Below are 13438 nucleotides of genomic sequence, written 5' to 3' on the forward strand. Positions count from 1 at the left end.
GACGGGCAATTTCCAATCCAAATGCTGCTTTTGCACTGACAGCTGCATGATTAATTGCACCCCAATTTAGTTTCCGATGTATGTCATGGATATTTACTTTACTAACATTTGAATCTTGGAAAGATCAAAAACCTTAAAAGGGATCGCTGACCCAAAAATATAAATTCTGTAATCATTGATGTGCACTCATGTTGTTCCAAATTGTATGACTTTCTGTGGAACACAAGGAGATGGTAGGTGGAATGTCAGCCTCAGTCACCATTCACTTTCATTCCATGTTTTGTTCCATACAATGAAAGTGAATGGTGTCTGAGGCTAACATTTTGCCTACCATCTTATTTATTGTCCCATGGAAGAAAGGTTTAGGACAACATGAGGGTTTATTTTGGGTAAACTGTTCCTTTAAATGATGTCCAGCTGCAAAGAGAATTGTGATAAATCTACTGTACATTGTGGTTGTATTATCCAACACCAAGTGTCTTCTCCAGATTCATGTATTTAGTGTCCAGTTATAAGGGATTCAACAATGGGAGTGTTCTCCTATTATGCAATCCTAATATTATCCTATTATGTAAGGTCAGTGATGGTGCCATTGAGGCTAATGCAAGGTGGAATCTGACAGACATCTGCTTGGACTTGAAAGTCTCAAGGGCAGACTCAGCTGATAGGTTTGTGCCTGTTCTTATGGCAGGTGAAGCATACCTCTTTTTGCAAACTCATGGCATGCCCATGACATACAGTACTTATCCTCAGCAGTTGCAACATCTGTGATTGACATTCAAATTGAATCCACATGAAACCTTGAATAGTATAATTTACTGCAAAACATAAAATCATTCAATACCATAATATTTTCAGTAACACTTTACAATAAGGTTCCATTTGTTAACATTAGTTAACATGAACTAACAATGAACAGTACTTATTAAAAGAATGTTTTGCACTCAATACAAGTTAAACTCAATACACAGCATTTGTGGCATAATGTGGATTTGGATTACCACAATAACAAATTTTGACTCGTTCCTTCTTTTCTTTGAAAAAAGCAAAAATAGTGGTGAAAGTGAGGTACTATCAATGGAAGTGAATGGGGGTCAATTTCTGAATGTTAAAATACACACTTTTTCAAAAGTATTGCCAAAAACCTTTTCTGTGTAAAGTTATAGCCGATTTTACAACTTTGTTACCATGATGATGTATTGTCAACAAACCCTAAAACGACTGTAAACATTGTGATTTAAACAACTATACAGCTCAAATAATGCACAAGTTTTAACAGAATAATTAATGAAATTGCATTTATAAAATCAAAAGCTTTTAATTTTTGTTTAAACATTCCAAAAATTGGCCACATTCTCTTTCATTGTCCCCATTTACTTCCATTGTAAGTGCCTCACTGTAACCCAGATTTTTGCTTTTTTAAAGAAAAGGAGGAACTAGTCAAAATTAAGTTTTGTGGTAATCAACATTATGCCACAAATGCTGTTGATTGAGCTTAACTTGAATTGAGCCTGGAACATTCCCGGAACATTTATTAATCTTAGTTAATGTTACTTTCAACATATACTAATACATATTTAAAATCAAAGGTTCACAATGAACACTTGTATTTATATTACCTAACAAATATTATTAAATTATGTAATATAATTTTTGTTCATGATACCTAATGTATATTACTAATGTTAACAAATGGAACCTTATTGTAAATTGTTACCATATAATCTCTGGATGTAAGAACTCACAACAATATCAAAGACATTTTCAATAACATTCATGAAAATCCCCTTAAAAAATAGATGGGGGAAGGAAGGGAAAAGGGAAAATCACCCTGTTGTTCTGACGTCAAAAGAGGAATTGCCTCTGATTCCATGGAAAATAATGAGACTCTTTTCTAGTTGCTCTGAAGGTCAGGAAAGTCTAGTATACGTGCACATTGCACTTCTCCCTTGGTTGTTTATCCTACTTATTATTATGGTACTTGGAATGTACATCGAGAGACATAATCTAATGAGTAAATTTAATCAGTATTGTTTTAGATCTATAATAGTACTTTTATTAACAATACAGAAATAAGTAGCAGAACTAGGGAGAGAAACAAGCTTGAAGACAAAAAGTACATGAAGATTCATGTGATATATGGTAACAGTTCAAAAGGCCCCTTTAAGCAAGCTATTCTAAGAACTCTGTGTTGCTTCTGGGTTACGTACAAAAATGGTGGTGTTTTGTTTTTGTATGCATTTGTGCCAGTTTCATTTTCATACAGTAGATCCTGAAAGCCCCTAGATTTACATAAATGTGCTATACTGTCAGTGAAGAAACGTTTTGTTGAAATTTCTACTACGTATACAAGTTGACAAAATGGACGGATAGATAGATAGATAGATAGATAGATAGATAGATAGATAGATAGATAGATAGATAGATAGATAGATAGATAGACAGATAGATAGACAGACAGACAGACAGACAGACAGACAGACAGACAGACAGACAGATGGATGGATTGCTAACTTTAAAAAAACTATTTAGCAAATTATGAAACATAAAATCTTATACAATTCTGCAACTGTAGGTTTTAACTCGCCATTGAGTCTTTCCAGTGATCAGTGACAGCCTGTTATGTGTAAATTAGTTTCTCACTGTGCCCTACAGCACCAGTTTCTGGAAATCTTTTCAAGTGGGAATAAAGAACAGATATGAGGAGTAAACCCTCATCCAGATCACAACTTAATAATATGACACACACACACACACACACAAATTACATTGTGTAGAACTAACTAGTAATGTGCAGTTACAGTAACTGGAAAGTGTCTTTTTTTGCCTTGCACTGTCCCTGTTTAATATTTTAAATATATACAGGAGATGATGGATAATGGAATCTAACAACAGTTTTATAACTATTAAGACATTTGGAGAGAAAAGGGTCTCTTTCATGGCTAATAAAATATAATGGGGTTCTAACTGTATGTAAGTATCAACAGCCTACTAAAATTCTGTGAGACATTTATTGATATACAATAAGAATATAAGCTATAACAGTCATGTGCTCTACTGTCCAGGATGTACTGGGAGGACTTCAGAAGCAGGAGACTGCAGTAAAGGCCTCCATTTGATCTCCATTTAATATCATTGCTGTCTAGAAGAAACAAATGAGATGTCCAATAGATCTCATTAATGTTTCTTCTTTCAAAGACTAGTTTAGTTTCTGTTTTGTTTTTAGATAGTTTATTAATTTAAAAAATGTATTTATTGAATTGGCTTTACATATAAGGCATATATACAGTATATATTGTGCCATAAGCACAAATTGATGAAACTTAAAACATTTTTTATAATAATCTTGTGATTCAGGAAATAGCATGTGGAATTTGCTGGGAGGCTATTATTAGTCTACAGCATGCTTATTCATAGACTTAATAACCATATCAATCTATGTTTTCTTTTCATGATACTCAGACATCAACTGATGATGTCTGAGTGTCATGTGATAAAAGATACAGCCACAGAACACCTCATCACTTTCTCAAGGGAAAGTAATATTTTATTTCCTTGTTTTGATGGCAGTTGACTATGTTTGACTGCAAACAGGAAGAAGTGGCTTGGTAAAACATTCTTTAGCAAAAAATAAAATTATGTTGTAAGCCACATAATCTATCTTTACGAGATGTGTCAGTTGTACATGATGAGAGGTGACATAACATTCGACACATTTCTCAGAAACACAGTTGTGCTGTTCTCTTGGGGCATTGTGCTTATAACATAGTTCAGTTCCCTCAGTGTCATTGTCAAAGCCAATATCATACCATGGTCATATATACTGAGAGGGGACACACTAGATTGGTCAGTTAATCTATAGACCTTTCCTGAGAAGCCCACTTTGCTGAGGCAGCCAAAAACGAACTAGCAATGAAAAACAAAGGGTAGTAACCAGAATCACCCAGCCTCTGTCACAATGGTATGGAAACAACAGACCCGGGACAAAGACTCTGCTTTCCAGAAGGCCGTGCTTCCATAAAGAGGCATGCACCAGTAGCTGTTGCCATTTAGCTGAGGGCTGGTCAAAGGATATTTGCACTTGCATTGCAGAAATGTCTATGGGCAATTAGTGGCACTTAAAAAAGCACTGGAACAGAAATGCCTCTGCCACGACGCCGATCCTCAATCCTGGGCCAGGTGGCTACTGAGTGGCCAGGCTGTGTTGGCCGTGTGAGTGCAGCAGGGACCGGCGCACCTCGTGGAGTGTTTGTAGGCATGGCTCCCACTGGAGGAACCAGCAGCCTGGGTGCACGCATTTCCCGGAGAGCTCTAGGCATCAGCAGCGTGTTCATGCAGGGACTTAGGAGCACCAGTGTCCCTGTGGTGACCCAGCATGGAGACCGTGGCCTCCCATTTGGTTTTGATAGCCTCAACACATGCCTGCTGGAGTACCGTGACAAAGTTCATGCTCTGGAGCAACTTAACCAACAGCTGGAGGATCGGATCAGACATTGTCTTGATCGTAAAGCTGCTAGTGCTGGAACATGGAGTGGCCTGAAGCAAGATTGGGAGGATGTCTATATACAGGTGGGAGAGGATATTAGACAAGGATGGGATCTCTTAAAAATATATAAGCTTATATTTAGCCCAATATAGAAGATACTGAAGGGCCATACCGAATGCTTTTTGTGTCCATCAGCACTCCCTTTCCATTGTTTTTCTACAAGTATGTAAACATGCACAAGGTGGAAGTCTTTGACATTTGCGCCATGTCCAGCTTTTTATGGCATCTCATGCAGGAGCACCAAATTTTTTAGACTGCACGTCAGGTTAAAAAAAACGTCAACTTAAAAAATGCATTGCATTTCCAACTGCATTCTTTTTCCATGTAAACTTTCACAAGATGGACATCTTTGACCGTTGCTCCGCATCTAGTTTTATTTTCAACGTCTTGCACATGAGCGCTGCATTTTTAGACTTCAGGTTAAAAAGAACGTCAACTCTTAAAGTGTCGCATTGAAAGTCACATTGTCTTTTTTTGTTCAATTTTGCTTCTCGTGTGATTTTATCTTGTACAAAGGATGTGTAGAATTTTCTCAACAATAGAGTATAGAACAAGTCAACAGTAGAGTTGTTCAAGAAACTCAGAAGGCTATTTTGCCAGGGGTTCCCTCTGGATTTTCCTATGGGTTTTTTTCTAATGGGTTTTTTTAATTTATGAGTAAAATAAAGTCTATGGTAAACATTACTTGAAGATGTTTTGTTCTACAATTTAAATTACACTTGAGATACATACCTCAAATGTCAATTTGAACCCTCCTTTTAAAAAAGAAATTTATTACATGGCTCCCTGGAAAACTTGATTCTAACTGTTCAATGGCACCATCTAGCAGTCTGATATCTCTGACAAACAACTGCACATCCAGGGATTATGACGCATTAGACCCGTCATCCTGGTATAACAGAGTCATCTTTCCTGCTTCTCCGATTACAGTGCCATCTCAACAAGTAAGCTAATAAAATAATTTAAACTCAAATCTATGCTTCATGTCCATTCATTTATTTGTTTGTCAAGTGGCCCTGTAATAGGCTGGATAATGAGCTGTCAGATGGTATTTTTTCCCAAAATAAACTGCAACAGAACTCGGAGATGTATATTAGCCGTTAAGTGATTTAATTACTCTTACATCATTTCAATACAAATCAATATTTAATGTCAATTTATATATTTATTTTCTTAGTAGCAGGGTAATAATGATAATAAACAGTTAGATGGTTATCGCAAATTAAACCTATTCAGGGTGATACAAGACCACCTCCTTAATTTGCGATAACAACTGGCTGACTGTACTTTATCCATAACGTACACTGCTAACAGGTTAGTGCTAGATAAGGACTACAAATACCCCAATAGTGTGAGTCAACATGCCTGACGAAATGGAAAATCATAGTAGTTCTTATCTAGCAACACAAAAGCCTTCAAAAGTCCTGTTTGGGGTATGACTGTTTGTAATTTGTGTTGTAGAACAAAACGTCTAAGTATCTTCAAGTACTTTTTCCACTGACCTTATTATACTCAAATCCAAAAATGCCATCATAAGAACCCATGGCTCGAAAATACTAATGATACGAGATGAAAAAGAGCACAAATGCTAATCTAATTTATTGATCAGAGTTCCAGAGACAGCAAAGCAATGCATAGACAAAGGACTACATCCAGGAGTGCTTCAAAGGGTGACCAGACACCCCCGTTTGCTCAGGTCCCGTTTTTGACTGCGCATTCAAAACAGCCCACAAAAAAAAAATATATATTTTTTTTTGTTCCTGGTTAGGTGGTGTTAATTCCTAATTGATATGCCTCAAAAGTACAGAAAATGGCTATTATTCCCCACAAACCTTGCTTTTGTGACCAGGACAATTATATTTTGAAATATACCCATTTCCAATGAGATAACGGGTGAATGTCTCTTTTCATTCACATGAAGGCAGAAAAAAAAAAATACAAATACAAATCCAAATAACATGGATTTATACTAAAGTAATACAAAAATGCCTACAAAAGATTTAAAAGGGAGTAGTTTTTTGAGATATACGTTTATACTTTAAATCACTTTCACGAATCAGCCCCCAAATGTAGTCTCCCATCAGGTTCTGATTATACTGTCCTTGGTAGCAGCATTCAAAGTACAGTATATCCTGATTGAAGCGCTCACCTTGCTCCTCCGATTACGCTCCCATGTTCTCCTTGAATTTATCAAGATTAGCATCAAGGATATGGACTTTGAGGGATTTCAGAGGTGGAGCTGAGGAGAGAAACCCATACTACCCCAACCAAAAAGATCTCAATGACTTGATTAGAGATCTTGGTCTCACCAAGTTCAACGACAAGCTTTTGACATCTAGGCTCAAGAAGTGGAACTTGTTGGATGAAAGTGTGCAAGTCGCAGTTCAGGGGAAGCATCACCAACCTTTTTCCAACTTCTTTAGCTGTCAGTATGGGCTCTGCTTCTGCCACAAAGTGACCAGTCTTTTCGAGGCAATCGGACAATCACCTGTAACCAGAATGAGTGGTACCTCCTCACTGACAGCTCATCCAGGAGTCTCAAAGCCATGCTGCTCCATAATGGTATCAAGTACAGTCTCTTCCCCTGGCTCACTCGGTGCACCTCAAAGAGGATTACAACAGCATCAAGACATTGCTGGACGCCTTGGAAGTATGACGAGCACAGCTGGGAGGTCATGTGAGACTTCAAAATGCTGGCATTCCTAATGGGTCTCAAAGGCAGTTTTACCAAGTTTCTCTGCTATCTTTGCCTTTGGGACACAAAGGCGCACTACCACAGGTGGGGCTGGCCACACCGGACAGAGTTCTCTTTGGGGAGGAACAACGTCAAGTGGGAGCCACTGGTGAAACCCTGGAAGGTGCTGATGCCACCACTGCACATCAAATTGGGCCTTATGAAACAAATTTTTCAGAGCTCTAGATAAAGAGTCGGCAGCCTTCAAGTACCTTCAAGACTACTTCCTTAAGCTGTGAGGCAAAGGCCAAAGCCAGTGTCTTTTTCAGACCACAGATAAAGATCCTGGAGTGGACTGAATTCCCCAAGAAGCTCACTAGTAAGGAGAAAGTGGCTTGCAACAGATTTGTCGCAGTGGTTCAGTGGTTCCTGGGCAAATCACAAGGCCGAAACCTATGTGGAGCTGGTTGAGACTCTGGTGAAGAACTACAGCACAATGGGCTGTAGGATGTCCCTCAAAGTCCATATTTTGATGTTCATCTTGATAAATTCAAGGAGAACATGGGAGCGTACTTGGAGGAGCAAGGCGAGCGCTGCCGTCAGTATATACTGGACTTTGAACACCACTACCAAGGACAGTATAACGAGAACCTGATGGGAGACTACATTTGGGGCCTGATTCGTGAAAGTGATTTGCAGTATAAATAACTACTCCTAAATCTTTTGTAGTAATTTTTGTATAAATACGTATTTGTTTTCGTATGTTGTTTTTGTCTGACATTATGTGAACGAAAAGACACAAATTCACCCTTTTTCTCATTGGACATAGGTACATTTCAAAATATCACTGTCCTGGTCACCAAAGCAAAGTTTGTGGGGAATAATAGTAATTTTCTATACTTTTGAGGCATAAGCAATTAGGAAATAACACTTACTATCCAGGAACAATAATTGTGTTACACAGTAAATTGAATTGTGTGATCAGTGGTAAGACTGATCGGCAGGTTTTGCCAGAGCCAATCTGAAGGGTAAGCCTACAAGGTTAGAAAAGTACAAGTTAAATTTCTGTGACATATTGGCCACTGAAATAGAAAATGTCCCCGTTTTTCCATTTCAGAAATCTGGTCACTTTATCAAAGAGGGAACTATCAGTCTTTTCAAAAAGAAAAACAGAGTTCAAGGAAATATTCAGTTTGTGCACAAGATCAATGTGAGAACTCTCTTGACTGAGCACAAAAGCCAGGCCGCAGAATGCTGAATAAATAGGCCCAGCAGATCAACTGTAATAGGTTGCAGGTGAGCGTTTCACTAATTACAGTAGTAGTGAAGAGTCTTAGAGATGAGAGAGCAAGGAGGCCCTCTAGTGGGGTCTGCTGATTCCTTCACCGGGTGTGCCAGCAAATTTTCTTCTGGGTTTTTGGAGGACAACCTGAAGAGCTCTATATATAGGACAAACCCTTTCTCCCATTTCCAAGAAAGTAAAAATTTTGGGTAGCACTTTACAATAAGGTTCCATTTGTTAACATTAGTTAATGCATTAGGTATCATGACCAAACTATTAACAATATATATTTTTTACAGCATTTATTAATCTTAGTTAATGTTAGTTAAAAAATGTATTAGTATATGTTTTAATTAACATATACTAAGATTAATAAATGCTGTAAAAGTATTTTTCATTGTTAGTTTGTGTTAACTAATGTTGTTAGCTAATTTTAACTAATGGAACCTTATTGTAAAATGTTATTAAAGTTTGTTTATACATTGGTGTGCAGGCTAACCTATTCCTGTCATCTGTCAGGTGAGTGAGGCAATCCTGGACAACGCTCAACTTATGCTCCAGTCTGAAAATGTTCAAGCCCATTCAGAGGACTACAAAGACAGGTGTTACAAGAGTGTTTTTCAAGCAGAGAGACAAAACAGAGAAGATTCTATCTATCCTATCTAGTTTTTGTCACGCTGAAAGGATTCCCTGTAAATGCTTGACAGAGTATCTTTCTGTGCATGCTTGTGTAGGTATGAGAGTGAACAGCCATTCCGTAAGGCAGTGGAGAAAGAGATTAACTCACTCTACAAGGTCATTGATGATGCAAACCTGACCAGGATGGACCTAGAGAACCAGATTGAAAGCATGAAGAATGAACTGATGGATGTGGAGCAAAGTCACATAGAGGTGAGATTTGTAAAGGGATATTGTGCAGTCAGCCAGTCATTCTTGCTAAATAAATGGTATCAATCTTACCAAATAAATAAATGGACATTGATTTGAGTATACATTACTTTAATATGTGAAAAAAAGACCTTGGAGTGTATAGATTAGATGTTATTATACAGAAATATATGACAGCAGAATTTTTAACAATCAGTAGTATTCTAGAGCACCATATATTACGTATTTTGTACAGTATATTGACAACAGCTCAACAATAGAACTATCTTTATAGAGAGTGTAAAATTATGTTATTTTGCTTTTGATCAGGATGTTAAAGTGATTTATAAGCAGATGGCTGGGCATGAGGTTGACGAACCTGGTGCTCCCATGGAGACCAGTCTGGACCAGATTCTAGCTTTCATTCGCTCTCACTGGGAAAGGGTTGTTGAGAAGAACCGTGCTGAGACTGATGCTTATCTTGAGTGCAAGGTAAACCATAGTATGAGAATAGGTATCTCTCAGAAGGATCAATGCCCACTGATTAATAAAGGCCATGAAATACTCAACCAGGGGTCCATGAATGGGGGAGGGGTGCTGCCCTATTGGGAAGATACATAAAACTTTTAATTCTTTTTTATGTTTATGACATTTATAATTATTTGATTGAACGTTTACTAAAAATTACAAATATTAAAGAGATTGTTCACCCAAAAAATTCAAATTTCCATTATTTGGTCAACAAATGTCAAACTGACACTCTTTTCCCAACAATAAAAGTGAATGGGGATACACACATGGTCAACATTCACTTTGATTGTATGGAAAGAGCAGCTGGGACATTCTGCTATGTAATTCTGCTAAGTAAAAACCTTGTATTTTTCTAAAGTTTTCAAGTAAAAATATCTAAAAATACTTAAAACAAGAGAAATGCAAAATATAGATATTAAGTTATGTTTTCAGATAAATAAATACAAATTATAAAAAAATTGTGGGAATAACCCTTACTAAATGATTATATTTCTCTTTAAAAAAAGACTTCATATGTCTTTTTGCTTCTAAAGTAATGTTTGCTTGTTTGAAGGATGTTTAGATATGTTAACTGGAAAACAAGACAAAATACATAAGAGTAAGAAAAAAAAAATTGCACTTTTTTTGTGTTGCATGCTTGAATGAATGAATGACATTGAGTAAATGATGAAAGATTTTATTTATTTATTTGTTGAATTTTAAAGCTGAAGTGTATGTGTAATATCTGTGACACTAGCATCTCTGAATGGAATTGCAAAAATAAACAGCTTTCCGAATACACCATGTTGAGACTGATCTCAGAGTGAAATTGGAAACAGAAGGATGACTTTAGCTAAAATCGGTGAGCGCTTGCCAAAATGTGAAACATTGCCCCCAGTGGTAAAAATGGTAAGTGTGTTTGGGCGTAAAAGTGGAGTAAAAAATGTATGTTAGAGGGGAATAATGCAATCTACAAATCATGCTCATCAATGATTATGCAAATGCTATTACGTGTGTGTGTGTGTGTGTGTGTGTGTGTGTGTGAGCGTGTATTTATCACTTTGTGGGGACCAAATGTCCCCATAAGGATAGTAAAACCCGAAATGTTTGACCTTGTGGGGACATTTTGTCGGTCCCCATGAGGAAAACAGCTTATAAATCATACTAAATTATGTTTTTTGAAAATGTAAAAATGCAGAAGGTTTTCTGTGAGGTTTAGGTTTAGGGGTAGGGTTAGGTTTAGGGGATAGAATATAAAGTTTGTACAGTATAAAAACCATTATGTCTATGGAAAGTCCCCATAAAACATGGAAACACAAACATGTGTGTGTGTGTGTGTGTGTGTGTGTGTGTGTGTGTGTGTGTGTGTGTGTGTGTGTGTCAGGCTGACAGTGTGAACAGTAAGCTCAGTCGTGAGGAAGAAGAATTTGAGCACCTGAAGACGGACTGCAATGATGCCGGGTGCAAGATTCAGAGTCTACAGGCTGAGACTGAGTCTATTAGAGCTCTGGTAGGAAAACATAACGTTTTCTCCTGGTGAAACACATGGTCATTCCTCAAAGTGTGATGGAAAAACAGTAAAGCACAACAATTTTCAATTCGCTACAGTGCTTAAAGGCATCAGCTGACATTAAGCTATAAAACATTCACTGTTGATGTAGAAACACTCTCGTGACTCTATGTTCCTTGCAGAAACGAGGCCTGGAGAATGCCCTCAATGATGCCAAACACTGGCATGGCATTGAGCTGCAAAATCTGGGCTCTGTTATTAGGACGCTGGAAGCAGAGCTCGCTGATGTCCGTGGGGACATTGAGCAGCAACGTCGTGACTATGAAACTCTGCTCAATAACAAGATGAAGCTGGAGGTGGAAATTGGAACATATCACGGAATCCTGGATGGAGAAGAGAGTAGATTCTACTCCTCAGCGTGAGTCTCATATTAAAGGTGAACTATACATTTTTGTTTATGCTGAGCTGGCCGATTTGGCAGTCATCTTGGATTTATATTGACACGTAGTGGCATAGATGCCGCAACATGCAAAAGTATTCATTTTTGGTTGTCAATGCCATTGTACAAATGTGCTATTCTCAGTCAGCCATGAAACATTTATTCCATGCCAAAGTATCAGAATTGCATGGTTACCAAAATAAAATAAATTGTATTCCCCATGTGACCCCAAGAAGTAGCCTAGCTTCATGCAAAATATAACAGTTTTTGTTAGGCCACTGATGTGACCACATGCTTTTAAATATATTTTTCAAAATTACTACTCATTCCTTTAGGGGTTATAGTTTTTGATCAGGAAAAAACTACTGAGTACACCTTTAAATTTAGGCTACATATGAGAGAAGAACATAAAGAAACAACCTCAAATTGCTGTAAATTCACTCACTGGATGCTCTTCCTCATTCTTCAGAGGTTTTAATTACTAGAAACCATCTACAGTTTCAGTTTCTGTGAACTCAGGGACAGACTTCTGTGGATATAGTGGATATAACCACAATGTTGTGCTGTCCTGTAGGTTCCCAGATGTTTTTTCAGTGCCTGAGGGACAGACTCAGCCTTCCACCTCTGGACTACAGACTGAAGGTACATTTTCCATTGAGTATTGTATCCAGAGAATATACTCTTGAATTATAGGATTGAGTTGTCAAATGAGACATCTGTGTGAATATTAGATCCTATTGTCTTCCATTGCTGTGAGTAATAAAATATATGTTTATTCTCATGTTTTCTATCAGGTTCTAATGCCCCTGGCGCTCCAGAAGAAAGTTAGAGGGAATCAATTATATTCTAAAGCATTTTGAAAAAAGCTTTACTTTTATTTGTTTCTCTTCACTTAGACTACATAAAAGTTAATAAATAAAGAAAAAATATTCTTATGGCATAATTTGAATAATGAATGTATTCTTATATATATTTGCCTCCATTGTTTTTCATTGAGTAGTTAGCTAAATAGTTTATATACAAAGATATGTGACATTTCTAAACAAGCCTCTATTATGTATGCCTATATATCCTGCTTTTAAGCTCACACAGGTACAAAAGCCATAAATTACAGTTTGGGGTATACCAATAATTGCTCAAAAATCCTGAACACGATAATGACACCTTGTGGTTATAATGACACCTCTGTGAAACCGCCACTAAGACATTACTTCAAAATCCATGTAATTATTCTGAACTATCATGTCTTTGTTCAGGAAATCCACAAATAGTAACTTTACTGCATGGATAGCAAAAAAATGAGCAAAGCTATCAAATGCCAATAACAGTGAAAAGGTGACATATTCTAATCTAGAGCAAACAAATATGTTCAGCAGACAACTAGAATATAGAATAAAGTTTAAAAAAAAAAAATAAAAAAAGTTAGTCTTGCAAAACGTTAAGAATTGGCATTCTAACACAGAACACAATAATGGAGTTGTATAAACAGATTTTAAAAGCATATTTCTTCTATATACATGTATATACTGTATTTGATATACAAGTTATCTAATTTAGGGTTAGGCAACATAAGCATAAACAGATATATCTTTGGATTTGCAGACAGGAGA

At 37.0% G+C, this 13438-nt stretch overlaps 1 protein-coding gene across 1 annotated transcript; it reads left to right on the forward strand.

The window, feature by feature from the left end:
* The first annotated feature begins 4035 nt into the window (after nt 1-4035).
* Nucleotides 4036-12765, forward strand: LOC127645453 (phakinin-like). Its single transcript, XM_052129074.1, has 8 exons — nt 4036-4569; nt 9022-9104; nt 9237-9393; nt 9700-9861; nt 11264-11389; nt 11572-11807; nt 12403-12470; nt 12623-12765. The coding sequence occupies exons 1-8, from the start codon at nt 4141-4143 to the stop codon at nt 12655-12657; spliced, it is 1296 nt and encodes a 431-aa protein (XP_051985034.1). The 5' UTR covers nt 4036-4140; the 3' UTR covers nt 12658-12765.
* The last annotated feature ends 673 nt before the right edge of the window (nt 12766-13438 follow it).

This window comes from Xyrauchen texanus, chromosome 6, assembly GCF_025860055.1.
Source record: "Xyrauchen texanus isolate HMW12.3.18 chromosome 6, RBS_HiC_50CHRs, whole genome shotgun sequence".
NCBI lineage: Eukaryota > Metazoa > Chordata > Actinopteri > Cypriniformes > Catostomidae > Xyrauchen > Xyrauchen texanus.

Excerpts from the sequence above, each read along its gene's own strand:
- LOC127645453 (XM_052129074.1), top strand. The coding sequence starts at position 4,141 with ATGCCTCTGCCACGACGCCGATCCTCAATCCTGGGCCAGGTGGCTACT. Across the intron at positions 11,390-11,571 it reads CTGAGTCTATTAGAGCTCTG|AAACGAGGCCTGGAGAATGC; the intron begins GTAGGAAAACAT and ends TGTTCCTTGCAG. Across the intron at positions 11,808-12,402 it reads AGTAGATTCTACTCCTCAGC|GTTCCCAGATGTTTTTTCAG; the intron begins GTGAGTCTCATA and ends GCTGTCCTGTAG.